This window comes from Diplotaxodon limnothrissa, linkage group LG5, assembly GCF_057381915.1.
Source record: "Diplotaxodon limnothrissa isolate DT_005_m linkage group LG5, D_limnothrissa_male_GT1.1, whole genome shotgun sequence".
Lineage (NCBI taxonomy): Eukaryota > Metazoa > Chordata > Actinopteri > Cichliformes > Cichlidae > Diplotaxodon > Diplotaxodon limnothrissa.
Window position 1 is genome coordinate 2,727,276 of NC_140600.1, and position 25,990 is coordinate 2,753,265.

General features: G+C 41.7%; 1 protein-coding gene across 1 annotated transcript in view; it reads right to left on the reverse strand.

Annotated features, from left to right (window-relative positions):
- Window positions 1–9,694: 9,694 nt before the first annotated feature.
- The window catches only part of plekha6 (pleckstrin homology domain containing A6), a 68,911-nt gene continuing 52,615 nt past the window's right edge, over window positions 9,695–25,990 (reverse strand). The window contains exons 21-23 of the mRNA XM_085354814.1: window positions 18,512–18,660; window positions 12,986–13,093; window positions 9,695–12,665 (exon numbers count right to left, since the gene is read on the reverse strand). Of these exons, the coding sequence (XP_085210940.1) occupies window positions 12,996–13,093; window positions 18,512–18,660 (247 nt within the window). The 3' untranslated portion in view covers window positions 9,695–12,665; window positions 12,986–12,995. The remainder of the gene's footprint in view (window positions 12,666–12,985; window positions 13,094–18,511; window positions 18,661–25,990) is intronic.

A 25,990-nucleotide genomic window follows, 5' to 3' on the forward strand; every position in this document is an offset into this window, starting at 1 on the left:
CACTCATAACAAAATTTCAATTGTCTAGTAGAGCATGAGGATGGCAGAACCACGATGAGTTGCTAGCTGCCCATTACAGTTTAACCAGAGGAAGGAAGTAAAGAAGTGCATATACAAATGATAGGGAGAACTTTCAGGTATCTTTACTTTACTTTAGTAATTGGCGATCGTGGCTCAAGAGTTGGCAGGTTGTCTTGTAATTGGAAGGTTGCCGGTTCGAGCCCCGATTCCGACAGTCTCGGTCGTTGTGTCCTTGGCCAAGATACGTCACCAGTTGCCGACTGGTGGTGGTCAGAGGGCCCGGTGGCGCCAGTGTCCGGCAGCCTCGCCTCTGTCAGTGCGCCCCAGGGCAGCTGTGGCTACAATGTAGCTGCCATCACCAGTGTGTGAATGTGTGGGTGACCGAATGTAGTGTGAAGCGCATTGGGGTCCATAGGGACTAAGAAAAGCGCTATACAAATACAGGCCATTTACCATTTTAATTATTTTTTGAGAACTTTTAATCTCTACATTTTAAAGAATATATCTGTACTCTATTTTTTGGGAGCCTTTTTCAACTTTATTCGATAGATACAGTGAAGAGAGGACAGGAAGGTAGGGGCAGATGAAGAGGGCAAGACATGCAGCAAAGAGCTGCGGGTCAGACTAAAACTCGGGCCAGCCGCTCTCAACCATATGGCATGTGCTGACCCGCTCAATGCACTAAGCTAAACCAGCATCCCAAAAGTCTGTACTTTTTACTCCCTACATTTTCAAAATAGGCTCTGAGGAGAGTTTTTTCATGTCACTGCTAGCCTTTGTACATCAAACTGATTTGAGCCTAAAAATTAACACTTGGAAGACAATATTAATTGTGTATTAATTGTCAAGACATTTTGCATCAAAAGTGATTAAAGAGACAAAACCATGTGCCCTATACAGGGGTTAAAGTTGGTTGTTGTTGTTGTTTTGTTTTTAGGCACAACACCAAAACGAGTGCAGATGTCTATAAGTTACAGTTACCATACTTATATAAAGCATCTAGGTAGTGCTACAAACGAGTAGTGAGAGAAGCATAAAGGGAGTCATGTTTTTTAAGTTGCAGGTAACTTTAAGTTCCGCGTTTCTATCAGCTCAGCAAACACAAACTGTTTGGGCCTACAGTTTGTCTGCTGGCTAAAGGTATACCAGCAGTTTTTCACAAAGGTAAAGACAGGACAGGAGATGAGGAAGAGAATTTATATTTAAAGACAAGGACTGCTCATTGGTGTTTGATAACTGGCAATTTAAAGCTTAAATATAAGTCCTCACGTTTTTAAATCAGATATTGGGTCTGCACATATGGAACGCCAGGACTGCCATAATGAATTAATTAAATACACCATTAAATAATTAATTAAATGTGGCAATAATTAATTACAATTGTAAATAATTAATTAAAATGGGAGATAATTAATTAAATAAATATTTTTGACAGATTTAATTAATTATTTATTTATTTCACATTTTAATTAATTATTGACACATTTAAATAATTATTTAATGGTGTATATATTTAATTCATTTTGGCACTATTGAGTCCTTCAGGTCTCACCACGAATTTATTTTATCTGTCAACCTCAGGGGGCGGGGTTAACACTGATCCAGTAAAAACCATTGCTTTGGCCTGGTGGCCATTGTTTTTAGCACACAAGAACCAGCATGTTGAAACTAACAGAACTGTACTTTGAAAAACCCTGTTTGTGTGTCACCAAATACCGCTTTAATATTTTTTAGCCGAGAATGTAGTGGTTTAATCTTCAGATATCTGGTTGGTTTGTCAAGATACAGCCTCTTTGCAAAAGTGCTTCGATAATTTTGGAGATGTCTGCCCAGTCTCACGGCAAAGCGTGGGATAGACCCGCTTGCTTTGTAAGCAATCGAGCTGTTATTACCGCCGACAAAATGCAGGTCCCGGTAGTCAGCTGCCATACACTGACTTCATTTACTGAGGTTATATTTATCGGGTTTTTATTTCCTGATGTTCGTATGTGTCATACCTGTTTCAGTCGCCAATTCTGAATTATAACTAACATTAAAAACATGTTTAAGGAGGAGGGAGAGCAAATAAATCTGATTCACATCTGATCTTTGGGTTTTTGTTCAATAATCAGCATGACCTGTGTATAAACGCATAAACTTTATTAAAAGAGATAACATTGGTTTTCTGTCATGTAGTAACTACTAGGTTTAACTGTACAAAGGTTGTTCGACATATGAAACACATACTTCATGATGTTCAGCTGATATTTTTATTGCAAATATTAATCATGAGGGTAAACGGCCCTGTACACCATGGAGCCAGGTCAGCACGATATCTTCTGCTCTCTGATTTAACACAGAGTTTCCCAGCTTGGTCACATGAAAGTGTCGGCAGCATCAAACTAATCTAACAGTCATCTACGAATAATTCACGGATCATATCAATATGATTTTACAGAAAATCATCCTTATTACTGCCAACTATTCCAGAGACGTGAAAATCTACAGTATAAAGAACAAAAATACAGCAGTCTAACGCAACACTGTAACAGAGATGAACGCATCAGTTTGTCGCAGATCAAAGTGGAATGAATGTGATTGGTTGAACAGATGTTCATGATCTGTGTTACCTCCATTTTCATCAGCATAAGAGACTCAGCAGCAGATTAGAATAACATTTATACATTTGATAAATCAATCAAACCTGTTCCGACAATTTGAGTTTGTATTCCCTCAGCTGCAGACTCGCTGCTGTTTAAGTGTTTGAGAGGAAGATTAGATAGAAAACAAACGTCAAACATAGACTCAGTCTATGTACACATTTGATATGAGGCCAGCACGTATAGTTGCTGTGTCCTGTTTTAAGATCATATATGTAAAATTGTTGTCTGACCTGCGTCCAGCTGCTCAGAGTCTGTGGTTACCATGGTTACTGCATAAGCACAGGTAATTTAAACAGCTGGCACTGCGAAAACCTACAGACGACATGAGTGTTTATGTTTGTCATTGCAAAAGAACTGTCTGAATGGTTAACTGAAGTTAACTTGGATAAATTATAGTTAAGGAGTATCACAGATAACGCCTACGTGAGCTGTGCGACTGTTCACCACTACACTGAAATAAGTAGGCTATTACTGAAATACACGTGCTATGTCATAAACTATGATATAAATAGGGAGGTCCTATTAACATGTTTAGTTTTAGAGGACACCTTCCTGCCTTTAGTCTCATTTATGAGCAGTATTAGTTTCTTCTACCCTCCAGAAGTCTGCACGATGTGTTTTATAGTTTCTAATAATCCTTTGACAGTTAAACATAACATGACCGAAAAAGAAAATCGGGAAAAAAAATCACACAAATTGTATGTTAACCTCGTTTATTTTTAGTTAAGTAAACTCTAAAAATTCTAACCGACAGCTGGTGCTTAGAATACAGTTGAATAACTATTAAAAAACAGATGATATAATATTTCTGTCCAGGTTGCAGACTTCATGATGAACATGCTGTTGCAAACTCTGCTCCTCTCAGTGGAAATGCGCCTTCTCTTTCCTCTTTGTATAAAAACATTTTAAAAGTCAGTTTAATCTCAAAATTCACTGTTAAATCCAAAACACACCAGATAAAGAAAAGCGAATAGTTCAGTCTAACACATGTGCCAGTGAACCATTAAAGGTCTGTAAAACTATGCAGTTATGAAACGTAACTTTAACCTCAGCCAAACCGATTTGCTCAGTTGTAAATAAAACAGCGAAGTAAACGTGACCCGACAGACAGAACCTGAGTGAATGAAGTCCAGCGTTTAACCACTGAGAGCTAAAACTCAGGTGAGGTTTCAAAGTTGTGTGCCGGTGATTGGACATCAGCCGCTGATAAAGTGGGTTGGCTTATAAAGTGCTCTGTTGGGAAACAAGCTCCAGCAGCTCTGCGCTCGGGGGAAAAAAATCTATATTTACTTTTCTTGTGCAGAAAAATGTGCCGACATTGCATTATATCGAGCACCGGCTGCCCAGTTAAACTGTGACTATCACCAGGTAACGTGGGCGCGTTTCTTGAATTAGCAGCAGGTGTTAAACAGCTGACAGGTGAGGAGGAGGATGCATGCAGGTAAACTGCGGGCCTGTTGAGCTAAAAAAAAAAAAAAAAAAGCAGTTAAGCTGGAACACCGGGGCTGTGAGCTCGGTGCACTCTGCATGCTGACTGTTAGCAGAGCTAGTGATATCTCTGAAAACATCTGAGCACTTTTGTAAACATGTTCTATGTTGACAACCTGACCAGACATGTGAAGATTACGCCGCGACACTAAAACACTATTAAAAGTGTAGTTGGTGACAGAAAAACGGGGTATTTTAAAACTACACCACCACCACTGCTGCCTGTGATTTGAAATGCATTCTGGGATACCTGGCTGCCCCAAGTCCACACAAGCAATCGATTATCTAGGATTGACCTGTCTTGACTTACTTTGCACGGCAACCAATCAAATGTGAGAGAAGCTGCAATGGCAGCGTTAACCCCGCCCACTTAGGTTGATGGGTGAGGCTGACAGATAAAATGATTTCAAGGTGAGACATGAAGGGGACAATAGTGCCAAAATGAATTAAATAAATGCATCATTAAATAATCAATTTAAACTGTCAATAACTATTTAAATGTGTTATTAATTAATTATGTCAATAAATTATGGGTTAGTGTGAGTCAATAATTAATTAATTAAATGTGTCATAAATATTGATTTAATTAATTACTTACAATTTTAATTAATTAATGCCACATTTCATTAATTATTTAATGGTGTATTTAACGAATTCATTATGTCAGTCCTGGCGTTCCATGTGCACATGTGACATTATGTGAAATGTGCTAAAAAACAACAAAAATAGACTAGCTGCTATTAAAAGGTTACATGAAAAAAATTGCAGTTTAGTGCAGGATTAACTGGTTAGCTTGCAGGAATGTGATGGATTTAAATCAAAGCATTGTGCTGGACTGGTGCACAGTGGCTGTGGTGCTCATGGTCAGAGTTAGGTTACATTAAGTGTAGCAGAAATTTGTTTGAAGTTAAGCTGATGATGGTTAAATTGATTGATTGATTGAACTTCACCTTCATACTGTTTAGTATAAAGTAGTGCTGTGCGCATTGCACAGATTTAGGTATCTATCCAATACCAAATAAATACAGGGCCAGTATTGCTCATACCAATACAGATACTGAACTTCCTGTCGCACTAGTATTGACCATCGATACCAGAGTATTTTTTTACTTTTACTCGAGTAAAGAAGTTGAATCAGTACTTCCACTTTTACTGGAGTATTTTCAGTGCTAGTATGTGTCCTTCAACCTGCAGAATGCCTGTACTTTTTCCACCTCTGAATTTAACCAATCGTCTAATTGAGTCTTTATGTTTACTAGAAATTAAGATGATCACAAATACAACGGCCTGTTAAAACTCAAAGAGTCCAAATTGTCTTTGGTTATGCCCTTTATTCATTCAGACATACAGACAGGACAGTTTTCCTCAGTAGACTTCATGGCAGTGAATACCATCATAAAATGAATTAAAATAACAACAATAAAATATATTATACACAATGTATCATACAAAATACTGTAATGAAACCATAAGCATCTAGTTAAAAGTGTATACATTTACTTTATTTTATTTATTGCTTCTTTATTTACAAAGCAAGTGAATAGCATTTGTCTCCTTTTACTATAATTTGCATAGTTAAAGCAGTTTTTCTATTTTAAGATCCAAAATAAATATAAAAATGTTCAACTCAGAATGTTGTAAAAAAAATGTTAGTCATATTACTGATAGCTACATTTAGCATGAAATACAACACACTAGCTTTTGAATGTGATTTCTGAATACATCAGACTCCAATAATCCAATAAACAAAAATCATTATTTTCTGATCCTACATGATAAATGTGGAAAATTACAGAAAGGTCTTGTGCTGTAATTTTATAATTACAAACATAAATTTGTTGTTAATTCACAGAGAATGCCCTGTTTTCTTACTGTGGACGCACTGTCATAGTGGAAAAACAGGAACTTTGTATTTCACAGCTTTTCCTATTGAAGGCCGCCTCCATTGCCACCAAATCAATTAACTAACAAAGTTCAAAATCTGCAAACTATTTCGTATTTTCTAAAGTTGTCCAGCAGCTGTCATTTGATGGTATCCACATTCAAACTGGATGAAGGGGTTTAGGAGATTCAGCGTCTTAACCAAAGGTACCAAAAGTAATTGGACAATTGACTCAAAGTGTTCTTTCATTTGCATGTGTGGGCAGTTCCTTTGTTATGTCATTATCAATTAAGCAGATAAAACGCCCGCAGTTGACTTGAGGTGTGGTGCTTGCATTTGGAAGATTTTGCTATGAACAGAAAACGTGGTGAAAAGAGCTCTACATGAAGGTGGAATAAGACATCCTAAAGCTGCAAAAACAGAAAAAAAAAGCTGTCTGAGAAATATTACGAATGGCAAAATCTACAGTTTTGTCAATTCTGAGTAAGAAAGAAAGCACTGATGAAGTCAGCAACACAAAAAGACCTGGACGTCAAAGACAACAGTGGTGGGTGATTGCAGAATCATTTCCATGCTGAAGAAAAACCTATTCACAAAAGCCAACCAAGTGAACATCTAATACAGCCTGCACAGTGCTGGAAAAACACTCATTAGACAGATTAAACCAAAATCAACCTCTACCAGAATGATGGCAAGAAAAAATGTTGGCGAAGGAGTGGAACAGCTCATGGTCCAAGTAACCACATCCTCTGTAAAATACTACGGAGGCAGTGTGATGGCTTGGGTGTACATGGCTACAAGTGGCACTGGGACACTAGTGTTTATTGATGATGTGACACAGGACAGAAGCAGCTGAATGAATTCTGAGGTGTTCAGAGACATACTGTCTGCTAAATCCAGCTAAATGCAGTCAATCTGATTGGGCCTTGTTTCATAATACAGATGGACAATGACCCAAACATACAGCCAGAGCAACCCAGGAGTTTATTAAAGCAAGTGGAATATTCTTGAATGGCCAAGGCAGTCACCTGATCTTAAACGAAGTGAGTGTGCATTTCAGTTGTTGAAGACTAAGCTTCAGACGGGGCCGCAAACAAACATCAACCGAAAGTCACTGAAGTAAAGCCTGGCAGAGCATTAAAAAGGAGGAAACCATGAGTTCAAGACTTCAGGCTGTCAATGCCAGGAAAGGCTTTTCAACCAAGTATTAGAAACAGACATTTTATTTTCAGTTATTGAATTTGTCCAATTACTTTCAAACCCCTGAAATTCAATTTGATTTTATTTATACAGCACCAAATCACAGTAACAGTTACCTCAAGGTGCTTTAAAAGCAGCTTGCAAGGTAAGGTAGACAATATTTAAATGAAGGGGTTGAGTTAAAACATGCTTTACTTCCTCATATTTATTTTTGATCAACCCACTGAATAAAAGCTGAAAGTCTGCACTTCAACTGCATTTGATTTGCTTCATTTAAAATGTACAGAGCCAGTATTAGAAAAAAGTTGTCTGTCCAAATATTTATGGGCTAACTGTATGTGTCCACCTGTCTTACATGCACTGTGTGAGCGGTGATCATTTGTGTGTCAAATTCCATTTTCTGTGGCTATTGTCACACAATCTGTTCACAGACCCTTTACAATCAGAGTTTCAGGGCAAAAAGCACAAAGAATACACACCAAACAGGGAGGTGTACATGTGTGAATCTAATACAGTGTGTCTATAACATAAACTGGTAACTTTTAACAAAGGTGTGGTTTTGGTTTAAAACATCACAGTTTATGTGTCTACTGCATTTATATAGTCAGAAAAAGTATTATGACTGAATACAGTGATTTTTTTCCTGGTTTTTTTGTGGGTTTTTTTGTTAGTTTTGTTTTGTTTTTATAAATTCAAGGATTTCCTAAGTACTTAAAAGGAAAGATTGTTTATGTTTGACAGGCTGGAGCAGATGGCGCATGTTCTCAAAGTTTCACTCATTACATGCTATTCTCTGATTAAAAAGGTGTTTCTTTCATTTTTGTGCAGCGTATTTATATTTGTATTTAAAAATTAGCAAAAAAGTTATTCGTCCTTCTGATACTCTAGTCAGTGATAGTATCTTTAACTGTGAGCATGGTTTCAAAGAGGATCAAAGTTCTGCAGGTCCATGTGTGAAACACCCCAAAACAAAGCAACAAAACAAACAACCAAACAAATGCAGTCATTTCTGCACATCTTGTAAAGCCTAAGGTCATGGTAAAAAGAAAATCAATCTAAGGTTTTATAAGGGAGTGATAAAACAATTATGTATAGTTTTTACCAGGTTTTAAAATGAGGTAAATACAATTTGAGATGAACATTAAGTTTAACACTATGTCATAATTGATTTAATTAACAAAGACAAAATGCATAAGCAGTGTGTGAAAAACTAATGACATCCAATGATTCAGTAGCTTGTATCCTCTCATCACCTTTCACATACTTGTGGAGCCATTTTGCCGTACTCTTCTATACAGTCACTTCAGTTTATTGAGGTTTGCAGACATTTGTTCATGGACACCTGTCATAACCACAATAGATGGGGTCTGAACCGTGGACTATGATAATGCCTCAGTTCTACTCATATCCTTCTTATTGTAGATTTGATTAGATTATTAATGTTTTGTGGGGTTTTTTTTTTTTTTTTGCTTTCTTGTTGATGTGCTTAGGATTACTCTCTTATGAGGTCATAGTATGCTTTGTCTGGTACTGTAAATGCGTTCTTAGGTTTCCTCACACCTAAATAATAACACAGTGTAATGTGCAGAGTTTTGTTCTTGTATTGGCCCCATTTTAAAACCTGGTGAGGACCTGATTACTTTCCATTGTAACATGATACTTAGAGGGTTTTAAGTATCACAGAGCGCACTTAGCTTTTTTTTTTTTGTACTATATATATATATATATATATATATATATATATATATATATATATATATTAGGGGTGCAACGGTATTTGTATCGACATTGAACCGTTCAATACAGTGCTTTCGGTTCGGTAAGCATATGTATCGAACAATACAAAATTTGTAATTTATTTTATCAACTTTCCTTCTGACAATGCTGTCTGTGTTGTGCGCTCAGTGAATCTGCGTTTGACTACTCCGCCTAGGCTGCACTGTCGAGCGCAGATCCACTGAGCGCTCAACACAGACAGCATAGGCAGAAGGAAGAGCGCAGGGCAAGCTAGCAAGACAGAAGTTAAGCTCTCCTTGCAACATGGCAAATTGAACCTCATTCAGATCTGGCGTTTGGAACTATTTTGGTTTTCATGTGATGTATGACCCTGAAGGTAAGCGCGTCATGGACTAAAGTAAAACAGTATGTTGGATGTGCCACGCAGTGTTGGTCAAGTTACTTGAAAAAAGTAATCAATAACTAATTACTGATTACTTCCCCAAAAAAGTAATCCCGTTACTTTACTGATTACTTATTTTCAAAAGTAATTAATTACTTGGTTACTCAGTTACTTTTTAAAAACACGATTTACAACCTGAAGAGGTGATAAAGCGATAGATCTTTCAGTCCAAAAAATGTACAAGTACAAAATGTAATCAAATGGAAAAGTCTCTTTTTTAAACTTGTTTTATCAGTTTTAATCTTTTAACTTTATGCATCAAGCAAAAATTTAATTATATGCAACATTCTCTGACTTGAATAAATTAGTTTAACATTTAAACCTATTTTCTGCACATTCCAGCACATAAAATAAAATATTTTTTGTGTTTACACTCACTCTTTCAAATAGATGCAAGTAAAACACAGCAGAAAATAAATAAAGTCAAAGACTCAGCGGTCCTGTTGCTCTATTTTCACCTGTAAAGCAGGACTGCGGTAGGCGGAGGTTTACCCTGGTGCAGGTGTGCCGCGGTCAGTTGAAGAATCCGTGACTTTCTCTGTGAGTTTCCCATTACGTCGTAGCTACTCGGTGCTTGCTTGGAAGTTTAGGGGTTTTTTCGCTGTAAAAAGAAGTTTTCTTCCCACGCACAATGTACGCTAATGTTTTTGTCACTTTTTATGGAATCAAACTCAAAGTACGGTCAGTACTTCCACGCTTTAAACGCTGCACGCTCATACTCTCTCCCACAATCGATATGTGATCCATTGTTGATCTGCACACAGCTGTTGTCACTAACGGCGCACTCGCTTACGTCACTGTCGTGAGACATTCTCGCAAAAAATCACGGTTTTAGTAACGCAGTAGCGCAGCGTTCCTACGGGAAAGTAACGGTAATCTAATTACCGTTTTTGCAATAGTAATCCCTTACTTTACTCGTTACTTGAAAAAAGTAATCAGATTACAGATTGCCCATCTCTGGTGCCACGCAATGCTCAATTACATAGGTGGGAACTAGTGTGTTAGCGCAGTTAGCTCGTTAACGTGTTGGCCGTCTAGCCCCATGCACGGGGCGATCCGCGGTAGTTCGTTAACGGAGATTTGCCGTGTTGTGGCGTTAAGGTCATTTCAACGAGATTAACGCTGACAGCACTAGTGGGAACACAATGAATATGACTGCACATTTACGCCGACATCATCCTAGTGCAAAGACAAGTGGAAGCAGACAAAAACAACAAGCACGCATGCTACAAACTTTACCAGAGTCATTTAGACAGCCGTTAGCACACGATTCTCCTTATGGGGACCTGATATGTTTAATATGCTGCTGAGAATAAAGCCCAGAAGAAGCGTATAGTATAGCTTTTATTTTGGAAAGAGACATTTCTCTGTCAATCGCTGTCAAAATAAAAAACACGCACAAGGGTTAGGGTTAAATTTAAAAACTGTACTTTTGAGTTAAAATATATATTCATAATTTTAATAAATGACAAATTAAAAAGGCATGAACATTTTTGTCGAAAAAATATCGAACCGTGACACCAAAGTATCGAACCGAACCGTGAATTTTGTGTATCGTTGCACTCCTAATATATATATATATATATATATATGTGTGTGTGTGTGTGTGTACAGTACAAGAAGCAAATAAAATGTTATGGCTCTGCATTATTGGATGAAATGCCAGTGTTTCACAAAAGAGAACATCTTTTAAATAACAAACTACCAAACTGCTCTTCTAAGGTCACTTCTATTGTCCCATATACAGCATATCATTATCTAGAGAAACAAACAATCCACATACCTATAAACGTGACACAATCACAGGGAAAAGTCATCGAGGAACTCCTACTCAATTTGATGTTAAGTGCAAAGCCATTTAACCAAATGCAGTATGTGTCTGTGTTGAGGTAATCATGTCTCTTAAAAATAGAACTACCAATCCTGTATGTGAGTCCAATTTAAATTACATTCATATACAACAACTTATCTTGGTTTCCACCAGATTTCAGCTACATAAATTTTCAACATCCCTCAATATTTGCTGTACAGTACCCACACCAGTCAGATGGCTATTTCAATGTACAGAGGTTATAGGTCTCTTCAGCGTCCCGGACATCGTGCTCAGAGATAAACCTGTAACACTACGAAGGGTACATGACTACACGGCATCTGTGTTCAGCTCTTGGTAGGCTGTATAAAATGTAAAGAAAAACAAAAGATCCATATCAAATGTTGACATAAAGCAGCAACATATTTTAAAGCTGCTGCGTGTCACTGGTGCACAGCTTCAAGGCCAGCATCAGTAACAATTTGAGGGTGCAGCATGGTATAGATATTTTCAACATCTGTGAAGGCAAATGTGAATTTACTTACATGCAACGATATGTGTACAAGTTTATACAGCAACATGCTCTCAATCACACATGCTTTTCTGCCAAATCCTTGGACTGTATCAGCATTGATAACATGTCCAGGTCCTAAAATGGCCTGCCTCCACTTCAGGTCCTACTTCACTCACTGTAAACATTTGGTGCATTATGAAATGAATTACACCAAACATGGGAGCTTCTTCTTTTCAAAAAAATTTCTCCTTTTTATTATATATATAGTTTTTCTTGTACCGTTTTCATAAACGTAATTAATTTGTTTGTAAATCATTACATTCTGTTTTTATTTGCATTTTACACAGCATCTGACCGTAAAGAAAATGTGATTCTGTTACACGAAACTTTCCAAAGACTTCAACCAGTGTGAATAAATATCCATAGCCTCACTCCTCACTGAGCTTCACAGGCCAGTAGTTGGGCTGGTTGGTTCTTCAACTTTGGCTTTCAGGGCCCAGATGCATCTTTAGATTCATTTACATCACACTCTTAGAAACTGTCTCTCTTCATACTCTCTGTAGCTTTTTTTCATAGTTGATCTTCAGCGAGAGCTTCTTATATGCTATGTTCCCTTGTTAGTTTTTCAGTAATTTCTACTTTGTAGGATATATCCTGAGCTAAAAGAAAAAGAAGTATGCTAAGTAATCTGAAGTGTTCCTTTGTCATTACAGTGCATATATAACAGGAGGAGTCTTGAGTTCATGAGTCTTACCCCATTCTTTTGGATTTCAAATTGTTATTACCTCCCAGAAATTTAATTTGACACATTTAAATGATTTTGTTGTAAAAATTTGGTCTTTCTTTTTCCATTTTCTGAGACTTTCCAGTTTTTTGAGTCAATCCTCAGAAAGATGCTCCATCAACCTTAACAGCGCCCAGGGCTTGAACTAAAAGAGGAATAAAATAAAATTATAAGAGAGGCAAAGATAGCTTATCGTGGGTAATAAATGGTTATACTTTTTCTGTATAACCATGTCATTTTTCTTATGATGTTGTAAATTAATAAAATAAGCATCAAGACTGTGATATTACTGAGGGAACACTTGCCCACATTGTGAACATAACTACGACTTTTCAAAACCTACATCCTTATAAATAGTCATATCATTTGGGAGATATCACACAAAAACAGCACCAGAGAGTAATGTAAGAAGACGTTCTTCTGAAAAGGACAGGTGGAAAGGTTATGCTGCTAATAGAGACTCACCTTGTGAGAATCACACCTTCATGGTGTGGGTTGAGATGGGAAAGTCAGCCGAGGAAGGGGGAGAAACTATGTTTGTTGGGGAGACTGGAGAACTGGAGGCACACTGAGCTGCAGTGAGAAGAGACGGGCAGAAGGTGAAAATGTAAAACAAAACAGAGCAGTGATTTCTTTCCACTCAGACATGGAGCATCAAAGAAGCTCCAGACTGGGCTTCATGTGATTTGAGACACTGCAAAGTAACACAAGTACAGTTGAATACGCTCAAGGACACATTTCTTCTGTATTTTTGCAAAGTAAAGATGAGAAGGTTAAAATTTTAGATCCTCCCGCAGGCCCACCACCCGCAGGAGGCGCCATAGTGTGCATTGTGTGCCGGGTGGCGGCCAGGAGCAGAGGCCCTGGCGGACTGATCTCCGGCTGCCAAGACTGGCAATAGGGACATGGAATGTCACCTCTCTGGTGGGCAAGGAGCCTGAGTTAGTGCGTGAGGTTGAGAGGTACCGGCTAGATATAGTCGGGCTCACCTCTACGCATGGCTTGGGCGCTGCAACCAGTCTCCTAGAGAGGGGCTGGACACTGTCTCAGTCTGGAGTTGCCCCTGGTGAGAGGCGGCGGGCTGGGGTGGGTATTCTAATATTCCCTCAGCTGGCTGCCGGTACGTTGGGGTTTTTCCAGGTGGATGAGAGGGTTTGTTCCCTGCGCCTTAGGGTCGGGGAACGGGTCTCGACTGTCATCTGCGCTTGTCATCGGTGCTGGAAGGTGCTCCACGTGGAGACTCTGTTGTCCTGCAGGGAGACTTCAGTGCTCACATGGGTAACAACAGCGAGACCTGGAGGGGCGTCATTGGGAGGAACGGCCTCCCTGATCAGAACCCTAATGGTGTTTTATTGGACTTCTGTGCAAATCACAGTTTGGCCATAACGAACACCTTGTTCGAACATAAGGTTGTCCATAAGTGCACGTGGCACCAGGACGCTCTAGGCCGTAGGTCGATGATCGATTTTGTAATCGTATCACCAGACCTGCGACCATATGTTCTGGACACTCGGGTAAAGAGAGGGGCTGGCTGTCAACTGATCACCACCTGGTGGTGAGTTGGATCAGGTGGCGGGGGAGGACGCTGGACAGACCCGGTGCACCTAAACGCGTAGTGAGGGTGTGCTGGGAAGGTCTAGCAGAGGCCCCAGTCCGCGAGAGCTTCAACGCACACCTCCGGTAGAGCTTCAACAGCATTCCGAGGGAGACTGGGGACACTGAGTCCGAATGGACCATGTTCAGCGTCTCCATTGCCGAAGCTGCTACATTGCGCTGCGGCCGCAAGGAGGTTGGTGCCTGCCGTGGTGGTAATCCCCGAACCAAATGGTGGACACCGGAGGTCAAGGGAGCCACCAGGCTGAAGAAGGAGTCCTATCGGGCTTGGTTAGCCTGTGGGACTCCAGAGGCAGCCAACAGGCCAAGCGGAATGTGGCTTGGGCAGTGGCTGAAGCAAAAACTCGGGTGTGGGAGGAGTTCGGAGAGGCCATGGAAAAAGACTTTTGGACTGCCTCGAAGAGATTCTGGCAAACCGTCAGGCATCTCAGGAGGGGAAAGCGGTGCTCTACCTGCACTGTGTATAGTGCTGCCGGAGCGCTGCTGACGTCGACTGAGAAAATTGTCAGGCGGTGGAAGGAATACTTCGAGGACCTCCTTAATCCCACTGAGACGTCTTCCAAGGAGGAAGCAAAGTCTGGGGATGAGTCGCCAATTTCCGGGGGCGAGGTCATTGAGGCAGTTAAACAACTCCTTGGTGGCAGAGCCCCTGGTGTTGATGAGGTCCGCCCCGAGTTCCTGAAAGCTCTGGACGTTGTAGGGTTGTCCTGGTTGACACGCCTCTACAATGTTGCGTGGGGATCCGGGGCAGTACCCCTGGACTGGCAGACCAGGGTGGTGGTCCCCATCTTTAAGAAGAGAGACCAGAGGGTGTGTTCCAACTACAGGGGGATCACACTCCTCAGCCTCCCTGGGAAAGTCTATGCCAGGGTGTTGGAAAGGAGACTTCGTCCGCTAGTCGAATCTCAGATACAGGAGGAACAATAATAATAATAATAATGGATTGGATTTATATAGCGCTTTTCAAGGCACCCAAAGCGCTTTACAATACCACTATTCATTCACTCTCACATTCATACACTGGTGGAAGCAAGCTACCGTTTGTAGCCACAGCTGCCCTGGGGCAGACTGACAGAAGCGAGGCTGCCATATCGCGCCATCGGCCCCTCTGGCCAACACCAGTAGGCAAGTAGGGTAAAGTGTCTTGCCCAAGGACACAACGACTAGGACAGAGAGCCCAGGGATCGAACCGGCGACCTTCCGGTTACAGATGCAATTCCCAACCCCCTGAGCCACGGTCGCCCCAATGCGGTTTTCATCCTGGTCGCGGAACACTGGACCAGCTTTTTATCCTCTCAAGGATACTTGAGGGTGCATGGGAGTTTGCCCAACCAGTCTACATGTGTTTTGTGGACTTGGAGAAGGCATTCGACCGTGTCCCTCGGGGTGTCCTGTGGGAGGTGTTGCGGGAGTATGGGGTGTCTGGCCCATTGCTACGGGCCATTCAATCCCTATACAACCGTTGCAAGAGCTTGGTTCACATTGCCGGCAATAAGTCGGACTCGTTCCAGGTGGGTGATGGGCTCCGCCAGGGCTGCCCTTTGTCTCCGGTTCTGTTCATAATTTTTATGGACAGGATTTCTAGGCGCAGCCAAGTGGCGGAGGGCTTTCGCTTTGGTGGCCTCAGAATCTCATCTCTGCTTTTTGTGGATGATGTGGTTCTGTTGGCTTCATCGGGTGAGGGCCTCCAGCTCGCACTGGAACGGTTTGCAGCCGAGTGTGAAGCAGCGGGAATGAGGATCAGCACCTCCAAATCTGAGGCCATGGTTCTCAGCCGGAAAAGGGTGGAGTGCCCACTCCGGGTCGGGGATGAGTTTCTGCCTCAAGTGTCTCGGGGTCTTGTTCGCGAGTGATGGGAGAAGGGAGCCGGAGATCGACAGACGGATTGGGGCTGCAGCTGCAGTAATGCGGACGCTGCACCGGTCCATTGTGGTGAAGAGGGAGCTGAGTGTAAAAGTGAAGCTCTCAATTTACCGGTTGATCTACGTCCCTACCCTCACCTATGGCCACGAGCTGTGGGTAGTGACCAAAAGAACGAGATCGCGGATACAAGCGGCAGAAATGAGCTTTCTCCGATGGGTGGCTGGCCTCTCCCTTAGAGATAGGGTGAGAAGTTCGGCCATCCGGGAGGGGCTCAGAGTAGAGCCGCTGCTGCTCCACATCGAAAGGAGCCAGCTGCTCCACATCGAAAGGAGCAGGATGCCTCCTGGGCGCTTCCTGGGTGAGGTGTTCCAGGCATGTCCCACCAGGAGGAGGCCCTGGGGCAGACCCAGGACACGCTGGAGCGATTATATCTCTCGGCTGGCCTGGGAATGCCTTGGTGTTCCCCCGGATAAGTTGGAGGAGGTGGCTGGGGAGAGGGAGGTCTGGGCCTCTCGGCTGCTGCCCCTGCGACCCGGCCTCGGATAAAGCAGATGAAGATGGATGGATGGATGAAGCTGATAGTAATATATATATATATATATATATACATATATATATATATATATTAGGGGTGCAACAATACTCGTATCGATATTGAACCGTTCGATACAGTGCTTTCGGTTCGGTACGCATATGTATTGAACAATACAACATTTTAAATTTATTTGATCAACTTTCCTTCTGACGATGCTGTCTGTGTTGAGCGCTCAGTGGATCTGTGCTCGACAGTGCAGCCTAGGCGGAGTAGTCAAACGCAGATTCACTGAGCGCAGAGCAAGCTAGCGAGACAGAAGTTAAGCTCTCTAATATGGCAAATTGAACCTCCCCCACCCTAATTCAGATCTGGCGTTTGGAACTATTTTGGTTTTCATGTGAAGTATGACACTGAAGGTAAGCGCGTCGTGGACAAAAGTAAAACAGTATGTTGGATGTGCCACGCAATGCTCAATTGGTGGGAACTAGTGCGTTAGCGCAGTTAGTTCGTTAACGTGTTGATGCCGTCCAGCCCCACGCACAGGGCGATCCGCGGTAGCTCGTTAACGGAGATTTGCCGTGTTGTGACGTTAACGTCATTTCAGATTAACGCTGACAGCACTAGTGGGAACACAATGAATATGACTGCACATTTACTCCAACATCATCCTAGTGCAAAGACAAGTGGAAGCAGACAAAAACAACAAGCACGCATGCTACAAACTTTACCAGAGTCATTTAGACAGCCGTTAGCACACGATTCTCCTTATGGGGACCTGATATGTTTAATATGCTGCTGAGAGTATACCCCAGAAGAAGCGTATAGTATAGCTTTTATTTTGAAAGAGCCATTTCTCTGTAATAAACTCTCTTTTCCAAAGAGGAGTGATTCCTCGATCAGATAGATTAATTTTTTTATTACTTTGTTGTTTCAGCAACATTACATTTAAAAACTGTACTTTTGAGTTAAAATACATATATATATAATTTTAATAAATGACAAATTAAAAAGGCATGAACATTTTTTTTTGTATCGAAAAAATATCGAACCGTGACACCAAAGTATCGAACTGAACCGTAAATTTTGTGTATCGTTGCACCCCTAAAAAAAAAAAAAAAAAAAAAAAATACATATATATATATATATATATATATATATATATATATATGACTCATCCAGGCTACAGAAACTGATCAGGAAGGCTGGCTCTGTGGTTGGCATGAAGCTGGACACTCTGGTGACAGTGGCAGAGAAAAGGACACTAAAAAAACTGCTGGACAATTATGGACAATGCTGGGCATCCTCTGCACACGGCCATAAACAACCAGAAGAGTCTGTTCAGTGACAGGTTGCTTCTCCCAAAGACAAGAACCAACAGACTTAAAAACTCCTTTGTCCCACACGCCGTCAGACTGTTTAACGCCTCTCTGGAGGGGAGAGGGAGGGGGAAAAGGAGGACAAAGGAGGGGGGAACAACTAAGCTGTAGTGCCTCTTCACTTCACTGTGCAATACTTTTGTTAATAGTCAACGGTGCAATAGACCTCAATACTTTAAATGTGCAATTCACTTGTATTTTTATTTTTATTCGTATTTATTCTATTTATCCCCTTCGTATATTTTATTTATATATGTCTCTGTATTTATATATGTGTGTGTGCGTATATGTATTGTAACTTCTGTCGGTGCTGTGCCTTTGGAAACCGAATTTCCCAGACGAACCCACCCGAGGGATTAATAAAGTTTTATCTTATCTTATCTTTTATTCATATATATATATATATATATATATATATATATATATATATATATATATATATATATATATAAGTTCATGCACATAAAAGCAGCTACCAGTCAGGGCTTTAAAACACAGAGAGCAATTGTGCCACTGTGGTCCTGTCTATGTCATGACTTAGTTTTGAAAGAGTGTGGTGGACTCAGGTGCCATGTGATGCTGCCATGTGGTGAGAGTGTTCACCAGAGAGAAGGCGACTACGACGAGAGGCCTCAGCAGCCAGAGCACAGGAGATCTCAATACGCTTCTCTTGCTCCTGCAACTGCTGCTGGGAGCTGGCTGGAGCTCCACCTTCCACTGGGCCGTCCAGAAGGGGAACCATATTCTGCAGACTGACAGGAAGTACATGAATGTGATAACATTCATAAAAATTAAAATCTCTCAATATATATATTTAGTAAATTTATAAATACCCGCACGGAAAAATATTAGAAAAAATGCATACAAAACCCTCAATTTCTTAATAACATTTAACTTTTCACTAATGAATTACACAGCGTTGAGAAATACATTTCATTACAGTACGTGTTTTTTCTGAAAATGCTGTACCTGAGTTAAGGAAGTCATTCCACCACTGTTCATTTCTTCATTGTCATGTACCAACACAATTTAGAGCAGCTATCTAAACTATACTGCCACACAGGTAAGCTATCACATTAATAGTCCCCACTGTGTCCAATATTGTGAATTTTGTTGTGAGCTAGAGCATCCACCCCGAGTGGAGCTCTCTGATCGTGCAGCGAGTAAAATAGGGGACACTGAGCATTCTCCCTGGATGCATAAACGTCCACGGTCGCCTGACCGAATCGCAGCCAGATCTGCTTCCCTACCTCCGCGTGAAGCTTCCAGTCCCCATACAGCGGGTTGCCCCTGGAGAGAAGATCTGCTCCAAAGTTCAAGATCCCCGGCACGTGAGTTGCTCTCAGTGACAGCAGGTGGACACTGCTCCAGACTATCAGTCTGTGTGCCAGCGTGTGTAACTTGGGGGACCCCAGACCCCCCTGTCTGTTGATGTAGGCCACAACGGTGGAATTGTCCGACCTCACTAAAACATGATGACCTCTCAGCCAAGGGAGAAAGTGTTTTAGTGACAGGTGAACCGCCAGCAGTTCCAGACAGTTTCTGTGGGCGGAGCGCATGTGAGGGCCCCATTCCCCATTCACTGTTCTGCCCACGTGGGTGGCCCCCCAGCCGGAAAGAGAGGCATCTGTGGAAATCACCTTCCTGGCTGAAACTGCCCCCATGGCAACGCCCTGAGACAAGAAACCTGGCCTCTTCCACTCGTGGAGAGCGAGTGAACAGTCTGCAGAGACTCTCACGCGACGGTGGCCGTCTCGGTGAGGGTCCAGTCCCCGCGAGCCCACCCAGCGCTGAAAGCCTCTCATGTGCAGGCGTCCCAGTGGTATCGCCACTAGAGAAGAAGCCATCAGACCGAGCAGCCTCTGGCACTGTTTGAGGGTCACTGTGTTGCCTCTGCGAAACAGTGCAAGGGATGACTGTATGGCCGCCGTTCTCTCCGGGGACAGAAAAGCCCTCACCCGAAGGGAGTCTAGGCTGAGCCCTATGAAAGTAATGCATTGAGTTGGCGTCAATGTGCTCTTTTCCACGTTTATCTGGAAACCCAAACTCTCCAGATGGTGTATGAGAGCATTTGTGTGACAAGTCGCTCCCTGGCGGGTTGGGGCTGCCACCAGCCAATCGTCGATGTACGTGGCCACCCGAATGCCCTTTTTCCTGAGCGGGGCCACTGCTGCCTCGGTGCATTTCACAAACACCCTTGGGCTCAGTGAGAGACCAAAAGGCAGGACTACAAACTCGTATGCCATCCCCTGGAAAGCAAATCTCAGATACCTTCGGTGTGGGGGATATATGGGGATGTGGAAATAAGCATCCCTCAGGTCGATTGATGTGAACCAGTCGCCCGCTCGTACAAACCGTAGCAGCGAGGCGTGCGTCAACATCCTGAACTTGTATGTCCTCAAATGCCGGTTCAGGGCACAGAGGGCTCTCATCCCCCTCCCCCCCCTTCTTTGGCACAAGGAAATACCTTGAATAAAATCCGTTGTGCATTTCCTCGGGAGGGACAACTCTTATAGCTCCTTTGTCTCTCAAGGTGGAAATTTCCTCCAGGAGAAAACTGGCAGACTCGCCCGGAGCACGAGAGTAAATAATTTCTTTGAATTGTGGTGGAGCGACACTGAATTGCAGCCTGTAGCCCTTTTTCAATGTCCTCAGCACCCATGCTGACTGAGTGCAGGTGGCCCAGCTCTTCATGTGGAGAGACAGGCGAACGAGGTGACGGGCTCATCTGCATCATCACAGCCGTGGAAACGCGAGTCTCCACGGGCTGCGTTATGGCAGACGGTGCTCCGTTTTTCAGCATGTTTGATTTTTTCATGTGTTTTGCAACACTCGACAGCGCCGCCCTTGGCAAACTGCCTGGATGCATGTGTCGGGGCTTTTTTAATACAGAATGCATGAGAGAAGTGCTCGTGAAACAACACTGCGAACTTTGGCTCTCTTTCCCTCTGGCGGGTCCGGTGACAGGAACGCCGGCCCGAGTTAAGCACTCTGTGTGGAACATGTCCCGTTGAACTTGCTCTGGAACGGAGCTGGGAGGCGGGAGGGTGGCCCATGAAGGGGGGAAACTGGGTTCGCTCCCGCCTAGAAGAGAGGCTGTCAGGCCGGCCGCTTCTTCCTCCTCACGATCGCGGCAGCGGGGTGAGGAGGAGGGGCCGCTTGAGGTCTGGCCTGGGGAGATTGCTTCCGAGTCCATGGATTCTTAGGGGCCCCGGCAGCCTGGGGGGCTGCCTGCGTCTTAGGCACTTTGGGAATCCTGAAAGCGGGGACCGGGCGAGACGCTGCCTGCGCGAATGACTGGCGCGGCGCTGCTGGGGTGGCGTGCTGGGCCCTCCTCGGCAGGCAGAGTTTCAGAGCCTCATCATCTCTCTTTTTCTCCTCACATCTCTTCTGCATGGATGTAACAGCCGCACCGAAGAGACCGTGAGGGACGACAGGGGTGTCGAGGAGTTCCTCTTTTTCCTTAGTCATCAGGTTGGTGAGCGTGCTCGCTCCTGAAGAACCATGAGGCCCATGGCTCTCCCAGTAGCCTGTATGGCTACCTTGTGGAGGCGGAGGACGTGGTCAGTTATAACACAGATTTCTTCCCACACTGTGGTATCTGTGTTAGCTGTCATGTCCTCTTCTAGCTCAGCTTGGTAATAATAATAATAATAATAATAATTATTATTATTATTATTATTATTATTTTAGCACAAGGTTTAGTTTAAGTTTGCACAAAAATAGCTGACAGAATTGTTCATTAAGGAGCTACTTTTTACTTTCTTACTTTGAGTACATTTCAGAGCCTGTACTTTCTCACTTTTACTCGAGTAAAGAAGTTGCTTCACTACTTTAAATTTCACTGGAGTGTTTTCTTTTTTGTGAAAGTCTGTCATTTTGCCACCCCTCACAGTTTGTACTGACAAGTATGCTTAGTTATGTGTCAGTTTCATTTCATTGTATACAGTAAATCCTAGTCTGATAAATTGAGTCAATGTAAAAGAGTCACACTGTTAAAACTGAAAGGTTTCCCTTTTCAGCTTTTGTATTGTCAGTTTGGGTTCCTTAATGGATATTGTATTTATTTTAGGTACATTGCTTTATATGTTTTTAGACCTGGGACATAGTAATTCTTCAAATTTTGGGGTATATAAAGTATTCCTTATTCTTACAAATATCATGGTTCTGGGTCCTTTTGACCCAGCATTTTATGTTTTTATGACCTGTTGTATTATGGTTTATGATTCTTTGTGGTATCCTGAGTTTATTCTGTGTTAACCTTTGTACTTTGTGTCTCCCTCTGTGCATCGGTGTTTATTTAATTGTGTGAGTGCTTGACCCTTGTTTCCCCTCCTTGTGTTCAGTGTTGGGAAGGTTACTTTTAAAATGTATTCCACTACAGATTACAGATTGCATGCCCCAAAATGTATTTTGTAAGGTATTCTGTTACGTTACGTTCTGTTACACGCGTATATAAAACAGGTCTGCGGCTCCCAACCATAGTAAAGGGACCTCTGGCTAATACATCGGGTTTGTGTCAGGCTCTTAGCCAAAAACTAGCTTTACTTTGTTCTCTGGGTCCCTTTGCTAGCGAGAGACAGAGAGAGGCGTAGAAAGGCTGCTTCAACGGAGCTTATTGTTTCGGAGGAAAACACGAACACAGCGTACAGTCGAGTCTTAATAGCTTACTTACAGCTGGGCTACACTGCCCATGAGGCTACATTCTTTAGGGCTATGCCTGTCACACTCTGCCTATTGCCTTCAAATTAAATAATTTTTTGAACAATAATTTTTTAAAATATTTCTTTATGTCATTATGCGGACCGCAAGTAGAGCTGTCATAGGCCGTGGGATTGAGACACAGGCTTTAGAGCCTCTTGATGTGTGTTTTGATTGGGTTTCCACCGGCGTGGAATTACCAAAAATAGAGAGAGCATAGCCTAACATATGAAACAGTAAAAGATCGCTGTGTAATACATTTATTTCAACAACGTAACTGTATTCTAAATACCACCTTTTTAAATGGTAACTGTAACGGAATACAGTTACCCATATTTTGTATTTTAAATACATAATGCCGGTACATGTAATCTGTGACTCCCCAACACTGGTTGTGTTTTATTTCATCATGTTTCCCCAGCCCAGTCTGTGCTCTCCCCCATGCTCCTCTGTGTTCTCTCTCCCCCTCTGTGTACTTCCTGTTTTACTTTGATAGTCTCCCGTCAGTGTACGTCATGTTGTGTTTGCTCCTGCCTGTCTCGTTATGATTATTTGTCTCAGCTGTGTTCCCCGTGTGCTCCCACGTCACTTGTTATCTTTCTCTATATTGTGTCCACGTCTCCCTCATGCTGTGTGCGTTTCACTCTATGATTCTCCGTGACTTTTGTTTATATTATCCCAGTGTAGTATTGTATGCTTTTTCCCTTGAGTCAGCAATAAAACTGCTTTTTGAGTTTGCATTTTTGCCTCTGTGAAGTCTGCTTTTGGGTCCGATATCCTGCCTGCCACTCAGCGACTCGTGACAACAAATTGTTTTTCTAACCACAGTTCTCTTTTGAATATCATCTATGGGCAGAAATCTGTGCCATCAGAAACTGAATTTGAATAAGTTGAATTTGAATTGCTCAGATTGAATCTGAATTGTAACTTGAATAAATGCTTTTGAAAACTGAATTTGAATTAGTCTAATTTGAAATTGAATTTATGGTTTGAAAATGATGATCACTAAATTGAAATTGAATTTATATTTTGAAAATGAATTGATTTGCTTTGAAACTGCATTTTATCCTTTAAAAATTCAGCTCTCGAATAATTTCAGTTTCACTTCTCACCATTCAGTTTCAGTTCTACAATTCAATTTCAGTTCCAAAATTCAGTTTTTTGGAACTTACATCCGGTTCCGGTTCAAGCGCAGATTAATAGAACTACGTTTTACTAGCGGACCGAAAGTGTTACTGACGGGAATCTACAGCATGTTGAGCTGAATTAAGACTTCAGAAGTCATTCGTCATGTCGAATGACCAGCGGATAAACTCTCAGGTTGGTAATAAATGTATTACATGTATAAGAACAAGCGTTATGTTAACAAATGATAGCCATAAGGTAACTTTTGTGCTTATTGTAGCTGCTAGCTAAAAACGCTAATTTAGCGTAGTTTGCCCTGAATTCAGCTTTGACAAACAAATATGATCGGCTGTTTCTAGTAGAATTCCAAAGTTGTCATCTTGGACCCTCTCAGAGTACCCCCTCTGTATGCTTGCAGAGACCCCTACAGTTAGGGAAACATGCAAAACGGTGCCCAAACCTTTGTATTTTAGCTTTATTTATGTCTTACACAGCATCCCAACTCTTTAGCTAACTTAATAACTTTAGCTAAAGTGAATAGTTAGTCTAATTCATTAGTGCAGCATTACTGGATCATCTCTGTTTGAAGTGATATAATATGATATACAACTATCACTGAAACGGCAAACTTTGTAAATAAGCAAACAACACTTCTCATTCTCTAAACGTTTGGCCACAGCTGTAGATTACACTATCAGTGCTTGTTCACTCTTGACAATAATTACATTTCTAAATTCTCTTTGTGCATTTACAGGTAAACAATATCTAATATTTTATCTAAATGACTGCTTTGTCTTTTAAAAAGGGTGAAGAGCCTGAGGCCGGTGACAGTCCAGTTCTACTCTAAGTACATCCTTACAGTGGATCTCAGGACAAGGCCACATTCTTGTCCTGCCAGAAGAGAAGAGAAACTTCAGAGTCTTCATGCAGTTCAACCACACCTGTCATATTCCGTATGACAGGGGTCTCAAACTCCAGTCCTCGAGGGCCGGTGTCATGCAACTTTTCCATGCCCTCGAGGACTGGAGTTTGAGACACCTGCCGTATGGTGTTCATGCTGTTTTCTACCACACAGTTACAGCATGTCTGACTGCCTGTTCAGCATATGCAAAAATATATGATGAGTTTAAGCATGTGATGACTAAGGCCTTCCATTATGGTGTTTGTCATCACATGTCACAGACATCTGGATGATCATTTGGAATAAACAAAAAACTTGTTACTTCATCTTTTATCTTTATTATTATTATTGTTCTTATTTTACATTTTTCATTGTTAGGCATTGGGTTTATTTGTAGTAGTCCTTTCCAACGTCTTTCCCTCTTCCATGTTACTGTGTCAGCATCTATTTGGGTTTGGAAGTGGAACAGAAATTAAAGAAATCCAAAGTGCCATTAAAACCAGGAGACATTCTTATATTTCAGAAGAAGGGATTAATTCAAAAGAAATGACCTCAATGCCATATTTTATTTAGGAACCCGAGAGAGCACTTTGCAAAATAACACATTCTTATAATTTCACCCTCAGATGAGCCAAGCTACAACTGTCAGGGAAGGTGGTGTAGGCACAGAGCATATGAGAGTGGTTAAGTTAATGTCTCTTGTCTAGATGAAGGCACAATACGGATCAATGGCAAGGCGTAGAGATTCAGTATCTTCAGTCTTCAGTGGACACTCCATTTCTGGCACAAAACACCTGTAAAAGATGGTCGATTTAGGAGGTGACCCGACAACTTCAGCCTGTCAAACATATTAATGGAGCAGTATGCTTTAAAAAAAAAAAAAAAAAAAAATCAAATTAAGCATGCATTCAGTACCCTAAGAATTATTATGGTAGTTAAACACAGTGATAGTTGTATATCACTTCAAACAGAGGTGATCCAGTAATGCTGCACTAATGAATTAGACTAACTATTCACTTTAGCTAAAGTTATCAAGTTAGCTACAGAGTTGGGATGCTGTGCAAGACATAAATAAAGCTAAAATACAAAGGTTTGGACACTGTTTTGCATGTTTCCCTACTGTAGGGGTCTCTGCAAGCATACAGAGGGGGTACTCTGAGAGGGTACAAGATGACAACTTTGGAATTCTACTAGAAACAGTCGATCATATTTGTTTGTCAAAGCTGAATTCAGGGAAAACTACGCTAAATTAACGTTTTTAGCTAACAGCTACAATAAGCACAAAAGTTACCTTACGGCTATCATTTGTTAACATGACGCTTGTTCTTATACATGTAATACATTTATTACCAACC